The sequence below is a fragment of the Hemiscyllium ocellatum genome, chromosome 5 (assembly GCF_020745735.1).
Source record: "Hemiscyllium ocellatum isolate sHemOce1 chromosome 5, sHemOce1.pat.X.cur, whole genome shotgun sequence".
NCBI classification, from domain to species: domain Eukaryota; kingdom Metazoa; phylum Chordata; class Chondrichthyes; order Orectolobiformes; family Hemiscylliidae; genus Hemiscyllium; species Hemiscyllium ocellatum.
In genome coordinates this window covers 100,351,823-100,369,736 of record NC_083405.1, presented here as the reverse complement: position 1 = coordinate 100,369,736, position 17,914 = coordinate 100,351,823, and the positions used below count along the sequence as shown (strand labels likewise).

The 17,914-nt window shown below is 41.1% G+C and overlaps 1 protein-coding gene across 4 annotated transcripts in view; it reads left to right on the top strand.

The window, feature by feature from the left end:
* The window catches only part of mpp7a (MAGUK p55 scaffold protein 7a), a 419,376-nt gene that overhangs the window by 169,978 nt on the left and 231,484 nt on the right, over positions 1-17,914 (top strand). For 2 of the 4 annotated variants that reach the window (XM_060825038.1, XM_060825037.1), the window contains exon 4: positions 15,040-15,158. The exons of the other annotated variants lie outside the window; for them this stretch is intronic. In XM_060825038.1, the coding sequence (XP_060681021.1) occupies positions 15,040-15,158 (119 nt within the window). The remainder of the gene's footprint in view (positions 1-15,039; positions 15,159-17,914) is intronic. 4 annotated transcript variants of the gene reach the window in all.

Below are 17,914 nucleotides of genomic sequence, written 5' to 3'. Positions count from 1 at the left end.
AGTTTTAGCACAGTGGCTACAAAAAAAGAACAGGATTGCTATTCATTAACTCTGTTCTCTCTAAGAGCTGGCTCTGAAGGAGCTGGATCAGTGTCAACTACTCTGCACATGTAAATAAAGGATGACTTGGTGATGGGATAACAGCCTTTGTGGAGCTATTTCCATGGGGTTACACTGCCATCTGCAAATTTGCCTTTATGCTCTGAGATGCTCAGTAATGCGTTTTCTTTTCTCATGCTGAATGTTCTATAAAGTTAGGTCAAGCTGATCTGCTCCAGTGCAACACTGTGCTGCTAAATAATGCTGCTGTTACTGTGTATGCATTTCATAGACATGGCCTTTCTCTTAATAAATGTTGGGTGTGAATTTTCTAAGGTAAAACTTGAGAATATAAGTGGTGCTAATGCAGAACTTAGTGAAGTAATGGTGAGTGTTGAGTCAAGTAAGTTAATATAAGTGGCGAAAGTGAAGACTGCAGATGCTGGAGAACCGAGTCGAGAATGTGGTGCTGGAAAAGCACAGCTGGTCAGGCTGTATCCGAGGTGCAGGAGAATCGGCATTTCGGGCAAAAGCCTTTCATCAGATTTCTCCGCCTCAGCTGCATCTGCTCACAGGGGGACCAGTTCCACCACACGTCACATCAGATGACCTCCTTCCTCAAATACCTCGATTTACCCTCTCACGTGGTCCTTGATGCCTTCCAGCACATTTCATCCACTTCCTACACCTCTGTCCTCGCACCCCATCCAACTGAAACAAGGACAGAAATCCCCAGTCCTCACCTTCCACCTCACCAATTTCCATATATACGTCGCATCATCCTCCACCATTTCTGCTACCTACAAATGGGCCCCCTAACTAGAAATATATTTGCCTCCCCACTCCTGTCTGCTTTCTGTGAAGACCATTCCCTCTGCGACTCTCTTCTCAGGTCCACGCCCCCCACCAACCACCTTCCTCTCCTCCTGTCACCTTCCCCTGCCACCGCAGGAATTGCAAAACCTGTGCTCACACCTCCCCCCTCACCTCCATCCAAGGCTCCAAAGGAGCTTTCCACATCCATTAGAGTTTTGCCTGCACTTCCACTCATGACATTTACTGTATCCCTTGCTCCTGATGTGGTCTTCTCTACATTGGGGAGACAGGACACCTATTTGCAGAGTTCTTCAGAGAACATCTCAGGGCCATCTGCACCAAAAAACCCCACTGTCCTATTGCCAAATACTTCAATTCCCCCTCCCACTCTGCCTAGGACATGCAAATCCTGAGCTTCCTCCATCGCCATACCCTAATCACCCGACATCCAGAGGAAGAATGCCTCATCTTTCACCTTGGGACCCTCCAACCTCATGACATCAATGTAGATTTTGCTAGTTTCCTCATTTCCCCTCCCCTCAACTTATCCCAGATCCAACCTCCCAACTTAGCACCGCCATCATGACCTGTCCGACCTGTCCATCTTACTTCCCACCTGTCCGCTCCCCTGTCCTCTCCCACCTCTCACCATTACCCGCACCTCATTTACCGATTGCACTCTCAGCTACCGTCCCAATCCCCAGCCCCATTGTCTCTCCCCCCCCCCCCCCCCCCCCACCCCATCCCCCCTCCCTCCCTCCCATCACCCCCCTCCCTCCCTCCCATTTATCTCTCCACCCCCTTGGCTCACAAGCCTCGTTCCTGATGAAGGGATTTTGCCTGAAATGTTGATTCCTGCTCCTTGGATGCTGCCTGACCTGCTGTACTTTTCCAACACCACACTCTCGACTCTAAATTAATATATTGCTCATTGTTCAGTCACAAGAATAAATCTTCGTTGTGTTTTTGAAGCAGTTTTATTCCAGTTCAAGGAGTTGGGATGATTTAAGACTTTGCAATGAGTGAGAGTGCTGCTGGGCTGTTTGTATTTATTGCCCATCTCCATATCTGGCATTGCACTGCTTATGATATTTCAGCTGCTTGAGATGGCTGAATTGTGTGCTTAGTAGAATATTTGTTTAGTTAGATGCCAATGTGCTGATCGTGGAAAGTGCCAATTGCATAGCTACTGCATAGTAGCATGAGACAGCTTGCTTAACCTGCAGCTAAAATATTTGAGATGCTTTACCTGGGCAGTATATTCTGTGGTAAATGGAGCATTTCTCTGATCCAAAGTGAGTTTTTGATTTACTGCATGATACACAGCAAACAATGATTTAATCAGATCCAAAATAAAAACAGAAATTACAGCAGAATTTCAGCAGGTCTGGCAAAATGTGTGGAGAGAAAGCAGAGTCAACTTTTAGAGTTCAGTCACACTTCTTTGGAATGGATCTGATCAGGATAGCCAGTATCCCACAGGATAGCTTTGCATTTGTTTCTCTATCAAACTTACAAGGTAAGCAAATGTACAATTTAGCCAGTCACTCAGACTGTTAGTCGTGAAAAACTGGTGCCAAAACGGAAGATTGGAACCCTGAAGAAGGGTTACTGGACTTGCAACATGAATTCTGTTTCTTCTCAATAGATGTTGTCAGATCCACAGGTATATAAGGACTATCTACAAATAGATTGAACGCACACTCATTGAAATTTCATAGAATGAGAGGCACAATTTGCAGGGAACTTGATAGGATAGATGTGGAGAGGCTATTTACCCTCAGACCAGAAAGTATAATCTCAGATTAAGGAGTCATAAAAACTAGGAGCAGGCGTAGGCAATTCAGCCCTTCGTGCCTTCTCTGCCATTTTAATATATTGGCTCATCTCATCTTGGACTCAACTCTACTTTCATGCCTGCATTCCATAACCCTTCAACCTAAAATTAATTAAAAATCTGTCTATCTCCGCCTTAATTTATTCAATGTCCCAGCTTCCATTGCACTCTTGGTTTGTGAATTCCACAGATTCACGACCACGGAAAAGAGAATTGTGGAATTTCTTCTGAGGGTAGTGAATCTGTAGAATATTTTACTGCAGAGGGCTGTTGAAGCTGAGACAAACAGATTTTTAGTCAGTAAGGGGATTAAGAGTTTTGGGGAAAAGGCAGAAAAGTAGATTTGAGGATCATCAGATTAGCCATGATTCAATGAATAACAGAGCAGACTCAGTGGGCTGAATGGCCTATTTCTGTTCATATGTTTTATGGTCAAAAAATGAAGTAATTGGCCCTGAAGAAGATACTAAGACTTTGTGTGCTATCAAAATAGGCCAGCCACTGACCTGACCTTAAGAAGCTTGTATTGAATTGGTCCTTGAAGACCATCAGTATAGTAACACTGCCATCAGAACTGCAATATCTATAAACACACTTCAATGACGAAATCAAACACTCAATCCAGCAAAGATTTCAGACTGAGGGCTAGTTGATGTAACTACTTTTTGGAATGGAAATCTCTCTTTATTGAAGAAGATTGTTCAGAGCTTGCCAAATGACTTCAGTGACAAAATTACAAATATTCCAGTGATGCATCTTCAAAGAGCAGAACAAGCACAAGTGACCATTCTTTGGGAACATAGATGAAATGTTTATCAAGTTTAATATGTCTAACAGACAAACGAAAAGTGAAAAGGCAAAAGAAATAGTTCTAGTGAAAGCTGCAGAAGCTGAGAGGACAAGATGATACTCGTCTATATGGCTGACTGAATGAAATTAAACTTTATAGTCAATTTCAAATGTAAAATTATGCTGCAAGTCAAAAGTGCTGCATTCTGTGATAATGGTTGCATGGATGCCGATGGGGTGAAGTTACTGATTGATTGTAGACTCGGCATCCCAGTGGTATACATAAAGAATACAGCTTGTTAGTATAGCATGTATTCATATCCCATAAAAACCAATGACTTCAAGAGGTTCCTGTGGGGGAAACAAAATCACCCATATTGCGCTCTTCAAAGGAGTCTTTTATCCACAGTGCAATCTTTGGATCATTCTCTCAACGGGTCTTTCAGGGAGCATTTTTTCACTGAATGGAATATAGGCAAATGGTTGATGGAGGGAAATAACTTTTAAAAAAACATGATTCCTTATTGATTTGTGTAATTTCAGCACCAAATTGTACCATACTCTTGGTGCACCATCTCTCCTCAGGTCATTGAGAGAATATGGAGATAGGGGTTTGGGGTAGGCAAAGTTAATTGTGCTGGGCATGAATTAAACTCGAAATTGAAGTTGAACAAAGTTGACATTTAAAATGACTGTGAACACTTGCCATTGAGCTTTCGGCTTCAAAGATGTCCTTAGGTCATGACAACAAAGCAGGTGTGAATTTGTTGGAATTGTGCTACTCCACTCCAATGTACTTAATAAAGGAGACACACTGAATCAGGAGAGCCAGCTTCTGCTGCTAGTTGCAAAATTCAGGCTGCTATTGTGTTTCATTTCACTTTAGTACTGACCAGCATTGAAATGATATTTTGTAGGGCGATGGGAATCAATGCAAGGTGTCCGAGAAAGAAGAATGAAGGGCAAGATCAAAAGACAAAGAGTGATTTAAAAAAAAGTGGCTGACAGAGAAATCATGGGCCAAGATTAAACAACGCCACAGTGAAAAATCATGGGGATGGGACAAAACATGTTAAACAGGGAGATTTTAAGGCTTTGTGCATTAGTATGTGGACCATTTGCAGTCAAGTAAGGCAAATGATTTAATCGTGCAAATGTATGAAAACAGGTATTCAGTGTTCAGGAAGGACAGACAAAATAAAGGTATGGAGTTGCATTGCTGGTTGAAGAGAAAGTTAATACAATAGTGAGGAAAGATATTGGCTCCATCAATTTGGAAGCTGTTTGGGAATAGCTGAGAAACATGAAAGGTTAAAAGAAAAACATTTGTGTGTAGACCCTCAAACTGTTGGGGTAATATCAGGAATACTTTTAAATAGGAAATTTAGATTTGCATGGACTAAAGGAACATCTGTAATTATGTGTGACCTTAATTCATAGATTGAGCAAATCAAATTAGCAATAATATTGTAGAGGTGAAATTCCTGGAGTGTAGATGGTATGGTTTTCTGGACCAATATGTTGAGAAACCAACTGGAGAACAGGCCATCCTTGACTAGGTATTGTGAAATGAGACAAGAATAATAGTCAGTATGGTTATGCAAGGCTTCTTGAGAAGGCAAGCACAAAGAAAACCAGAAATTGGAGACCAGTTAGTCTGACATTGGAAGAGGGGAAAATGCTGGAGTTCATTCTAAAAGATTAAATAGCTGATCACTTAGAAACAGTGACAAATTTGGACAGATTCAGCATAGATTTATGAAAAGCAAATCATGCTTGATAAATCTACTGAAATTCTTCGAGGATGTAACTAGTAGAGTTGATGAGGATGAACCAGTGGGTGTGATTTATTTGGACTTGCAGAAGGCTTTCAACAATGTCCCACATAAGAGATTAGTATGTAAAATTAAAGTGCAAGGGGTTGGGTGGAGTGAATTGACACAGAATTGGTTGGCAGATAGGAAACAAAGAGGGGAAATAAATCTGTCTTTTTCTGAATGCCAGTCAGTTACTTGTGGGGTTCTGCAGTGATCAGTGCCAGGACCCTGGCTATTCACAATATTTATTAATTATTTAAATGATGGAACGAAACGTGATATTTCCAAGTTTCCACGACACACAGCTGGGTGATGCGTGAGCCGTGATAAAGATGGGGAGATGCTTCAGTGTGGTTCAGACAGACTGAACAAGTGGGCAAATGCATGGCAGATGAGTATAATGTGGATAAATTTGAGTTTTCTACTTTGGTAGCAAAAGCAAGAAGATTGAAAGGCTATGAATTGAGAGAGGGAAATGTCCAATGAAACCTGCATGTTCTCATTCACCAGTCACTGAAGATAAGCATGCAGTACCAGCAGGTGGTAAATAAAACAAATGATATATTGACTTTCGTAAGAGAGGATCTGAGTACAGGAATAGCAATGTATTGCCACAATGGTACAGGTGTTGGTGAGACCACACCAGAATATTGTGTGCGTAGTTTTGGTCATCTCATCTGAAGAAGGATGTTCTGTCTATAGAGCAAGTGCAGAAAGGCTTAGCACACCCATTTCTGGGATTATGGAAGTGATGTATCAGGAGAGTTTGAATCTATTCTGTACTAGGCAGTTTCTAGGACTGAGGCAGAACCAAAGAACATACACCTTGGTCGTTTGCTGCAACTCAACTCCGAGGCTTTATTCTGAAGCTGTGCCCAAGTCACCACAAACCTGTAACCTTGCAGATTAATTATTCGTGCTCACATGACTCACCTTTCAAAGAGACACAGTCTCCAAATAATATAAACCAACTGTATTATATAATGTGTTTGAGATCACATTTGCTGGAGTTCAAGAAAATGAGAGAGGGTTTCGTAGAAACTTTTAAAAGTCCTAACAGGGTAAATACAGGAAAGATGTTCCCAATGTCAAGACAATCCAGAATCAGGGATCACAGTCTAAGGTTGCTGAGTGAACTATTTAGGACTGAGATTAGACATTTCTCCACTCAAAATGGTGAGTCTGTAGAATTTGCTACCATAGCAAGCTGTTAAAGCCAAAACATTGATTTCAAGAAGGGACTAAAGGGATCAAAGGATCTACAGGAAAAGTGGGAACAGGCTATTGAGTTGGATGATGAGCCTTGATCATGAATGGTGAAGTAGATTCGATGTGCTGAATGGCCTATTCCAGCTTCTCGTGTTTGTACTTTCATGTCATGGAGCATCAAAGGTTAATTAGTCTGTATTGGTTTTTTTGCCTGGATGAATTAACCATTTCATGACAGATATAAATCAACTTTCTTTATTTTTACTTTTTACTAATTTAAATGTCTTTGATTTACTTCTATTAGCGTCAGTTTCTGTCTCTTCTCTCGATGCATCTTGCAGAAAGCTTGGCTATGATGGAAAATTAGCTTTCGTGAAAAAATTGAGGCTGACATTGAGCAGTTCATGCCATTCTATGGTTGTAAAATTTCCAAACTAATCTGGTGATAGTTGCAAAGGTTTTAATTATAACTGGAGAAATGTAGCCCCTTCTAATTCTTAGGTTGTGTGGAACATGTTGGCTGCATACTCTCTCTGTCGCTGTGATGGAGTCCACAGATTACATTGTCAAAACAAGCTCCTGTCAACAGTTATTCGAAAGTTTTGTTATTTATTGAGTGCTGTTGCTGTGGTCTACTTGGGTATCATGCCTAACATTGGATATAGAAAAGTTTTATCTCCAAAACAACTGCTCGAGCTCTGGATAGTGGTAGTAAATTTATTCTGTCATCTGTTTCTTCACTATTAAGTCAAAATATGCAGTTTACTTTAGGCAGTGTCAAAGATCATTGGTAGAACAATTATAGCAACGATGTATGTTTTTACTAAATTGGGGATCTCACTGATCAATTTGACAAAAATTTTTTTTTCCCACCAGAACATTTTGTAAAGCTATTCCAGTTCAGACAATGAGGAATTTGAATTTTATTTAAATTTCAACTCTTTGCAATGAATTTCCAGCAACTTGAAACCAAAGTTATAAATTAAAAGAATGTTTCTGGCCATTGACCCTGTTTTAACTGTGAGGAATTTTCCTTTTGGTGAACCAAATTTTACTTTCATTTTGGATGGAATTTGATAAGTATCCAAATATTTCAGAAACGAATGTGATTGAACCAATCTGAGAGATTTTGAAAAAACTACAGATTTAAGCAGCATTCACAAAAATTGAAATTTTAATTACGTACTCCCAAATTAAGGGAAGGATCATGGAGTCATTTCTCTTAAGATTGTGGCATTAAATATTGTTATTACCAAATTTCTCAGTGTAATAAGCATTCCCCATTCTACCTCAGAATTTGTGCATTTTAAATTAAACTTTTTAATGTAATGAGTTTGTCATTAAAATTGATGTTTAAAAAATTGTGTAAGTATGATTAATGCAAGATGAGAGGCAGAGCAATAAAAGACTTGTGAAAATAAATAATATTTGCAGAAGCGTGTTATAAATTATTTGTGTATTGCTTACATTTTTATTTGGCCAGCATTTAGGGGCTGTCTATAATTTACATTGCAGGGAAGTTTCAAAAGTTTCATGTCTACAAAGAAATATTGTGATGTGCTTTGGGTCACAATTTTATTTTTGTAATGTTCCGTCATACATTCCTTTGAGATGACATCCATTTTATAGAGTCATAAAAGCTTCATACTTCAAGCAGTTTCTCTTGTCTCCATTGCATGCTTTGTGGTGCAGTTTTTCTCATCACTTGGTTTTATTCTTTTTTCGAAGCTTATAGTTTTCATAATAGTGAACATAGAACATAGAACAATACAGCACAGAACAGGCCCTTCGGCACACGATGTTATGCCGAACATTTGTCCTAGCTTAAGCACCTATCCCTGTACCTATCCTATTGCCGCTTAAAGGTCACCAATGATTCTGACTCTGCCACTCCCACAGGCAACACATTCCATGCCCCCATCACTCTCTGGGTAAAGAACCTACCCCTGACACCCCCCCATACCTTCCACCCTTCACCTTAAATTTATGTTCCCTTGTAACACTCTGTTGTACCCGAGTGCACATTGGCACCAACGACATAGGTAGGAAGAGGGGTGGGGAGGTCATTCAGGAGCTCAGGGAGTTAGGCTGGAAGCTAAAAGCTAGGACGGACAGAGTTGTCATCTCTGGGTTGTTGCTGGCGCCACCTTGCAGTGAGGCAAGGAATAGGGAGAGAGTGCAGTTGAACACGTGGCTGCAAGGATGGTGTAGGAGGTGAGGTGCTTCAGGTATTTGGACAATTGGACTGCATTCTGGGGAAGGTGGGACCTGTACAAGCAGGAAGGGTTGCACCTGAACCAGAAGGGCACCAATATCCTGGGAGGTAGGTTTGCTAGCACTCTTTGGTGGGGTTTAAACTAATTTGGCAGGGAGATGGGATCCGGACTTGTCAGCCAACAAGTAGGTTAGCTGTTTTTCAGGATGTCCAAGAATGTAGGGAGGCTGTGGAGAAAGGTAACACTGACAAGGAATACTTGCGGACACAGGGATGGGTTCAAGTGTGTATACTTCAACGCAAGGAGTATCAGAAATAAGGTGGGTGAAGTTAAGGCGTGGATCAGTACTTGGGACTACAATGTTGTGGCCATCACGGAAACATGAATAGAAGAGGGACAGGAATGGTTGTTGGAAGTTCCTGGTTACAGATGTTTCAGTAAGATTAGGGAGAGTGGTAAAAAAAAAGGAGGGGGTATGGCATTGCTAATTAGAAATGGTATAAAGGCTGCAGAAAGGCAGTTCGAGGGGGATCTGGCTTTGGAGGTAGTACGGGCTGAAGTCAGAAATAGGAAAGGAGCAGTCACCTTGTTGGGTGTTTACTATAGGACCCCCAATAGCAGCAGAGATGTGGTGAAACAGATTGGGAAACAGATTTTGGAAAGGTGCAGAAGCCAAAGGGTAGTTGTCATGGGCGACTTCAACTTTCCAAATATTGATTGGAAGCTCTTTCGGTCAAGTAGATTGGATGGGGCGGTTTTTGTGCAGTGTGTCCAGGAAGCTTTTCTAACTCAGTATGTAGATTGTCCAACCAGAGGGGAGGCCATATTGGATTTGGTACTTGGTAACGAACCAGGACAAGCGATGGGCTTGTTAGTGGTTGAGCATTTTGGTGATGGTGACCACAATTCTGTGACTTTCGCCTTGGTTATGGAGAGAAAGATAGGTGCGTGCAACAGGGTAGGTTTTACAATTGGGGGAAGGGTAAATACGATGCTGCAAGACAGGATCTGAGGAGCATAAGTTGGGAGCATAGGCTGTCAGGGAAGGATATCGTTGAAATGTGGAACTTTTTCAAGGAACAGATACGATGTGTCCTTGATATGTATGTACCTATCAGGCAGGAAAGAAATGGTCGTGTGAGAGAACCTTGGTTGACAAGGGAGGTTGAATATCTAGTAAAGAGGAGAAGGAGGCTTACATAAGGTTGAGGAAACAAGGTTCAGACAGAGTGTTGGAGGGATACAGGATAGCCAGGAGGGAGCTGAAGAAATGGATTAGGAGAGCTAAGAGAGGACATGAAAAATCTTTGGCGGGTAGGATCAAGGATAACCCCAAGGCCTTTTATGCGTATGTGAGAAACATGAGAATGACGAGAACAAGGGTAGGTCTGATCAAGGACAGTAGTGGGAGACTGTGTATTGAGTCGGAAGAGATAGGAGAGATCTTGAATGAGTACTTTCCTTCAGTATTTACAAATGAAAGGGACCATATTGTTGAAGAGGAGAGTATGAAACGGACTGGTAAGCTAGAGGAGATACTTGTTAGGAAGGAAGATGTGTTGGGCATTTTGAAAAACTTGAGGATGGACAAGTCCCCTGGGCCTTACGGGATATATCCTAGGATTATGTGGGAAGCAAGAGAGGAAATTGCAGAGCTGTTGGCAATGATCTTTTCGTCTTCACTGTCAACGGGGGTGGTACCAGGGGACTGGAGAGTGGCAAATGTTGTGCCCCTGTTCAAAGAAGGGAATAGGGATAACCCTGGGAATTACAGGCCAGTTAGTCTTACTTCGGTGGTAGGCAAAGTAATGGAAAGGGTATTGAGGGATAGGATTTCTGAGTATCTGGAACGACCCTGCTTGATTAGGGACAGCCAGCACGAATTTGTGAGGGGTAGGTCTTGCTTACAAGTCTTATTGAATTCTTTGAGGAAGTGACCAAGCATGTGGCTGAGGGTAGATTTAGTGTACATGGATTTTAGTAAGGCATTTGGTAAGGTTCCCATGGAAGGCTTATGCAGAAAGTCAGGAGGCATGGGATAGTGCGAAATTTGGTCAGTTGGATAGAGAACTGGCTAACCGGTCAAAGTCAGAGAGTGGTGGTAGATGGTAAATATTCAGCCTGGAGCCCAGTTACAAGTGGAGTTCTGCAGGGATCAGTTCTGGGTCCTCTGCTATTTGTAATTTTTATTAATGACTTGGATGAGGGAGTCGAAGGGTGGGTCAGTAAATTTGCAGATGATACGTAGATTGGTGGAGTTGTGGATAGTGAGGAGGGCTGTTGTCGGCTGCAAAGGGACTTAGATATGATGCAGAACTGGGCTGAGGAATGGGCAGATGGAGTTCAACCCTGTCAAGTGTGAGGTTGTCCATTTTGGAAGGTCAAATAAGAATGCGGAATACAGGGTTAACGGTAGGGTTCTTAGTAAGGTGGAGGAGCAGAGGGATCTTGGGGACTATGTTCATAGCTCTTTTAAAGTTGCCACTCAGGTGGATAGAGCTTGTAAGAAGGCCTATAGTATATTAGCGTTCATTTGCAGAGGGATTGAATTCAAGAGTCGTGAGGTGATGTTGCAGCTGTACAGGACCTTGGTACGGCCACATTTGGAGTACTGTGTGCAGTTCTGGTCGGCTCACTTTAGGAAAGATGTGGAAGCTTTGGAGAGGGTGCAGAGGAGATTTGCCAGGATGTTGCCTGGAATGGAGAATGTGTTGTACGAGGATAGGTTGAGAGTGCGAGGCCTTTTCTCATTGGAACGGCAAAGGATAAGGGGTGACTTGATAGAGGTTTATAAGATGATCAAGGGAATAGATAGAATAGACTCTCTCCACTCTTCAGGCACTCTGCCTGTATTCCTATGTAGGGCTTTTGCCCGAAACATCAATTTTCCTGCTCCTCGGATGCTGCCTGAACTGCTGTGCTTTTCCAGCACCACTCTAATCCATTATTTAAATGTTTAGAACGGTTCTCAGACCTACTGATTGTAACCAGATTAAAAAGAGCCAAAGTACATTCTTTATGTATTAACAATGTACTTTTCATATCCAAGAAGAATTCATGGTACAATGGAAAGTGAATCTAGTGCATTCCTAAAGTCTGATGTACCTTTGTGTTCTGCTATCGTACAGATATGAAGCAAAACATGTGTGCAACAGGTTAGGGAGGTGACAGCCTAGTGACATTATTTTTATATCAGAGACCCAGGTCATGTTCTGGGGACCAGGATTTGAATCCCGTCAAGGCAGATGGTGGAATTTGAATTCAATAAAAATCTGGAATTAAGTGTCTAATGATGACCACGAATCCATAGTTAGTTATAAGGAAAAATCCATCTGATCCATCAGTATCCTTTCGGACCTGGCCGACATGTGACTCCAACAGCAAAGTGGTTGACTCGTAACTGCCCTTTGTGCAATTAGCCAGTGATGCTCTTATACCATGAATGAATTTAAAATGACATGATTTGGATTAATTATTTTGATTTCTTGCTATCTCTGTAACAACAATCTGATATGAACCAGTCTGTTGACCTTGGTATTCCATTCATTTCTGAGCTTCTGGCCACCTGCTCCTGCCGTCTCTATGACAGCTTAGTTGAATTTCCATAATATTGCTCAACTTTGCCCAATTGGTTCATCTGTTGAAATCTTCACTCAGGCTTTTGTTACCTCTCGAGTCAACTCTTGGCAAGTTTCTACATTCTATTCTTCTTAAACCTGCAATCATTCAGAATGCTCCCGCTCCTTTCTTAATTTGTAGCATGTGCCCTTCTCCTATCACTCCTTTGCTTGTTGACCTATGGTGGTGTCTGATCCAGCACCATCCTGATTGTAAAATTCTCATCCTTCCTTTCAAATTCTTCCACAAATCTTTTCCAACCCCAAAAACCTTCTGAGGTGTCTGTGTTCTTCTAGTTCTGATTTCTTGACCCTTCAGAATTTTAATTGTTTCCACCATTCTTTGATGTGCTTCTCAGAATTAACTCCTTTAACACGTCAGAATGACTTCTTTGGTCATTCATCTAATATGATCTCATGATCAGTCATGTTTGGTTTTATACTGTTCTTATGAAGTGGTTAGCACTTCTGCCTCACAGTACCAGGGACCCGCGTTCAATTTCAGCCTTAGGTGACTGTCTGTGGAGTTTGCATGTTCTCCTGGTGTCTGCGAGGGTTTCTTCAGTGTGCTCCGGTTTCTTCTCACCGTACAAAGATATGCTATGCTAAGTTGTCTACCATGTCCAGGGATGTGTAGGTTAGGTGGATTAGCCATGGGAAATGCAGGGTTACAGTGATTGGATAGGTGGGGTGAGTCAGGGTGGGATGCCTTTCAGACAGTTACTGTGGACTTGTTGGGCTGAATGGCCTGTTTCCTTGTAAGGATTCTGAGAATTCGATCACTCCTTTTCCCCTTTGTCAAACATATGCTGCAACTTGACTTTAAATAATGCCAGGTTACCTCGCTAAAGGGGGCCTGAGTTTCACTGTTGCTGTACTACTTTGGCTTATATTGATAGAGGGTGCCTGACGGATGATTGTGCTTTATGCTATCTGTTCCACTGACTCTTCTTGCCCCTTTCGGAGTAATGTTATAAGCAAAAACAATTTCCAGTTTGCTTCAGTTCCGAAGAAATTAAATTTACTGTCATCATTAATTAAGTTTCTCTCTCCACACATGCTGCCAAACCTGTTGTGTTTCTCCAACATTTTATTTATTTCAGATCTCTAGCATCAGCCATGCTTTACTTCTGTTTTATGCTGCATAACTATGTTGTGCTGTCAAGCAAAATTTCAAAATTATAGCATCTGGAAAAATTTAGTTTATTCCTGTGCGTTGTTAGCATATTTTCTAACTTGATTTGGCAATTGTTTGACACCTTGTACATGTCATACTGTAGGAATTGGTTTCACTTCAATATTTAAATTTGTGGATGCCTTTCTTAAAACAAGTCTTGGACCAAGCTTTTGGTCACCTGGCCTTATATTCCTCCTGTGCACTGCTGTCAGTTTTTGTCTGATTATGCTCCTGTCAAGCACTGTGCAACGTTTTACAATATGTAGAGCTTCTTGTGCAGCTTGGTTTCTTGCTCTGGGAATGTTCAACTTCAATAAATCAATGGAGATTGATCACACACAACCTTTAAATTCTGGGTGGTTGCTCCCTGTACATGATTTGTTTTTTGAAAATGGTTTAAATTAAAATAAGTGCTTCTTGGAACTTGTGTTCCTTTGAGGGGACAAGTGTCCTTTTGTGACTTAAGTAATTGCAATACTGTGAAAGGATGAAGATGGTGACCTGTTGTTGCCACTGAGACTATCATTTTTCCATTACTGATCTGCTTTCATGATGGTTATGACTTTGAATTAAGAATTAATTAACTAGTATTAAGAATTGAATTAACTGGTACCCTCAAGCTATTGAAATTCATTTCTGCCTTTTTCTACAGCAATTCAGTATTAAACACAGAACCAGAAGGGAATAAAGTTGATCTTATAGTTTTACTTTTTAAAATTAAAATGCATAGAATCTGGAGTTTCTATTTAATCACTGTTTAGGCTAACTTTATATTCAGGTTTTTTTTCTGATTTTGAGAAATTTGTGGATTAGAAACCGACCCTGTTAATTATGTAATGTCCAGTTCAGTTTCTTCTGAACACCATAAATGTGGGCATCTCGATGCATGATTACATTTAGGCTGACTCTGCATTCCGTATTGTTTTTATTCCTGCACGCCTAAACTATGCGTCAGCGTTTAGTTTTTTTTTGTGAATAGTTTATGATAAAACAATTTTGGCAACCACAATCAATCTGTTGCAATATGGGGATAACGATTTATTAAATAATGGTTCACTGGAGGCCAATAGTAACTGCCTTTTTTGGTGGACTCTGGCTGGGTGAAAGCAACAAATTGCCCTTTTAGTCTATGTAATCCTCTTGGGAAACCAAACATATGCTGCAACTTGACTTTAAATAATGCCAGGTTACCTCGCTAAAGGGGCCTGAGCTTTCACTATTGCTGTACTACTTTGGCTCATATTGATAGAGGGTGCCTGACGGATGATTGTGCTTTATGCTACTGTGGAACAGTGTGCTACTGTCTGTCTCTTGGAGACCGATGGGGAAACATGCCATTTGTAGTTGAGACAGTGCCTTTTGTAACCTTGGGCATCTCCAGAGATTAAGTTCTGTTTCACAGCCTGTGGGTTTCCTCAATTTAAAAAATGAAACAATCCATTCAGGCAGTTGAGAAACAAGTGTCACTTAAGTAGATGATTTCTGTTGCATTACTCTTATTGTATTTCATATTTATTCACAGGTCTGTATGAATTGTTGGCTTCCTTGCCAACCCAGCTGCAGTCACATGTGAACAGCCAGGAAGATCTGACCTTCCTACGGGATATGTTTGGTGAAAAAAGCCTTCATTCACTAGTGAAGGTAACCGCAGTGTAAACTAACCAAGAAAGCATATGGAAAAATGTTTTGGATATAAACTGGTCAACTAACCACCATGTTATTGCGAGTTTAAAAACAAGAAGCTTTTTATTCTGAGCTTTATTATGAATATTGCTTGAGTGGAAGTTGTTTAAAGAGGTACTTTCCAAATTGCATAGATAGTTAGTTTAATGAGGTGATAATCTGTTACATTGCATTAAATTAGCCAAAGTATTGTTTTGCTGAAGTTGGATTTAATTTATTAAAATCTGTGAATCGTTGCACAAAGTATTGAAGGAATTGCCCTGTGCTTCTCGAAGTAGTGGATTAGTGGATGATCTGTGACCAAGGCCCCTCCATTCCTTTTCTGAAGCATCTTCTAATCACTTAATCCTTCCCACATCCAAAAATGTGCTTGACTTCCACCAAACACTTCCCCGGAGCAATGTGGCTCAAGTCAGGAACTCAGCCAGCTGAGTTGGAATTAGAACCTGGCGTTCCTTACTGCTTAATATGTTTGTTAATTCTCTGACACATTGTTGACTGTACTACCTTGTATGAGAGGAGAAAATTTCCAGTGTTGATCCTTAACACAGTAATTCTGAGTGATGCATGTAATTTATGAACGCATACAAGAATCTAATATTGTCAACAGCTCCCTATTTACATCCTTTATCTTGTGCACATCTTTGCTCATTGTTTCCTCAACTATTTATTTCTGTATTTTGATTGAATGCTTGATGCTTGAACTAATTGCATCAATAGGCTGTTGTAACAATTTGAGTAGAGAATAAAAAAAATTACAAGGATCCTTCAGCCTTCACTGCATTTTATAAATGAATCCCAACATAGAATCAGATTAAGTAACTTCCATAATATCAAAGTAATTTCTTATTTTAAATCAAGTGTTCAACCAATTGACAAAATAAAAGATTTGCTACTAAATTGTAATACCCTATAACAATTTGATTCTAAATAGATTTATGATTTTGATTTAATTTATTACTGTCACGTATGGCGAGGTACAGTGAAAAGTTTTGTCTTGCGTGCTTTACAGGCATATTTATTCTACAAAAGCATAAGGGTAACAGAACCAAGTGCAGGATACAGTATTAAAACTGTCAAGAAGGTGCGGAGAAGATCAACATTAGCATTTAAGAAATCCGTTCAAAAGTCAGATAACAGCAGGGAAGATGTTGTTCTTGAATCTGTACCTGTATACAAACTTTCATATCTTTTGCTGGATGGAAGAGAGTACAGCCAGGGTGGGAGGGTGCTTTCATTATGTTGGTTGCTTTCCCGATGCAGCAGCATGTATCAATGAAGACAATGGATGAGAGGCTGGTGTACGGACAGACTGGGCTGTGTTCACAACTCTCTGGAGTTTCTTGTCTTGGGAAGAGCAGTTATCACACAAAGCTGTGATGCATTCAGATAGAATGCTTTCTATGGTGCAGCGATGAAAATTGCTAAAAGTCATTGTGGACATGCCAAATTTCCTTAGCCTCCTGATGAAGTAGAGAGGTGATTGTGCTTTTTTTGACCAGTGTCAATGTGGGTGAGCCAGGACAGTATGTTGGTGATAATCGCACTCAGGAACTTGACACTCTCAACCATCCTCACATCATTACCATTAATGCAGACAGGGGCTTGTCCTCCACTCTGTTCACTGAAATCACTGACTGGCTGTCTTGTTTTGCTGATGTTGATGAAGAGATGGTTGTCTTTACATCATGCCAGCAGGCACTCTATCTCCAACCTGTACTCCATCTCATAGTTATTTGAGATCTGACCTACAATAGTGGTGGTGTGAGCAAACTTGTAAACTGAGTTGGTGTAGAATTTTGCCACATAGTTGTGAATGTATAAGGAGTATAGTAGGGGTCTGAGTTTGCAGCCTTGCAGGGCACCAGTATTGTGGATTATCGTGGAGGAGGTGTGGTCGCTTATCCTTACTGACTGCGATCTGTTGGCCTGGAAGTCAAGAATTCAGCAACAGAGTGGGGAGCAGAAACTTAGGTTTTCAAGTTCGGAAATGCGTATGTTTGGAATTAGTGTTGAAGGCAGAGCTGAAGTCAATAAGTAGGAGCTTGACATAGGTATCCTTGTTTTCCAAATGTTTCAGGGATGGGTGTAGGGTCATGGAGATTGAGTCTGCCATGGACCTGTTGAGCCAGTAGGCAAATTACAAGGGATAAAGGCAGGCTGGTAGGCTGGAGTTGATGTGGGCCATGGCCAACCTCCCAAAGCACTTCACGAATGTGGATGTCAGAGCCACCGGGTGATAGTGATTGAGGCACACAACATATTTTTCCTTGACATTGGGATGATGGTGGTATTGAAGTGGGGGTTACTTCAGATCATAGTAAGGAGAGATTGAAGATGTCTACAAATACTCCTGCCAGCTGGTGACTCCATCCAAGCCACTGAAATTTGTTATTCAATATGAGGTGCTGCATTTCAGGAAAGCAAATCTTAGCAGGACTTATACATTTAATGGTATAGTCCTAGGGAGTGTTGCTGATCAAAGAGACCTTGGAGTGCAGGTTCATAGCTCCTTGAAAGTGGAGTCGCAGGTAGATAGGATAGTGAAGGCGGCGTTTGGTATGCTTTCCTTTATTGGTCAGAGTATTGAGTACAGGAGTTGAGAGGTCATGTTGCGGCTGTACAGGACATTGGTTAAGTAAAAACAATGACTGCAGATGCTGGAAACGAAGGGCTTTTGCCCGAAACGTCGATTTCGCTGCTCGTTGGATGCT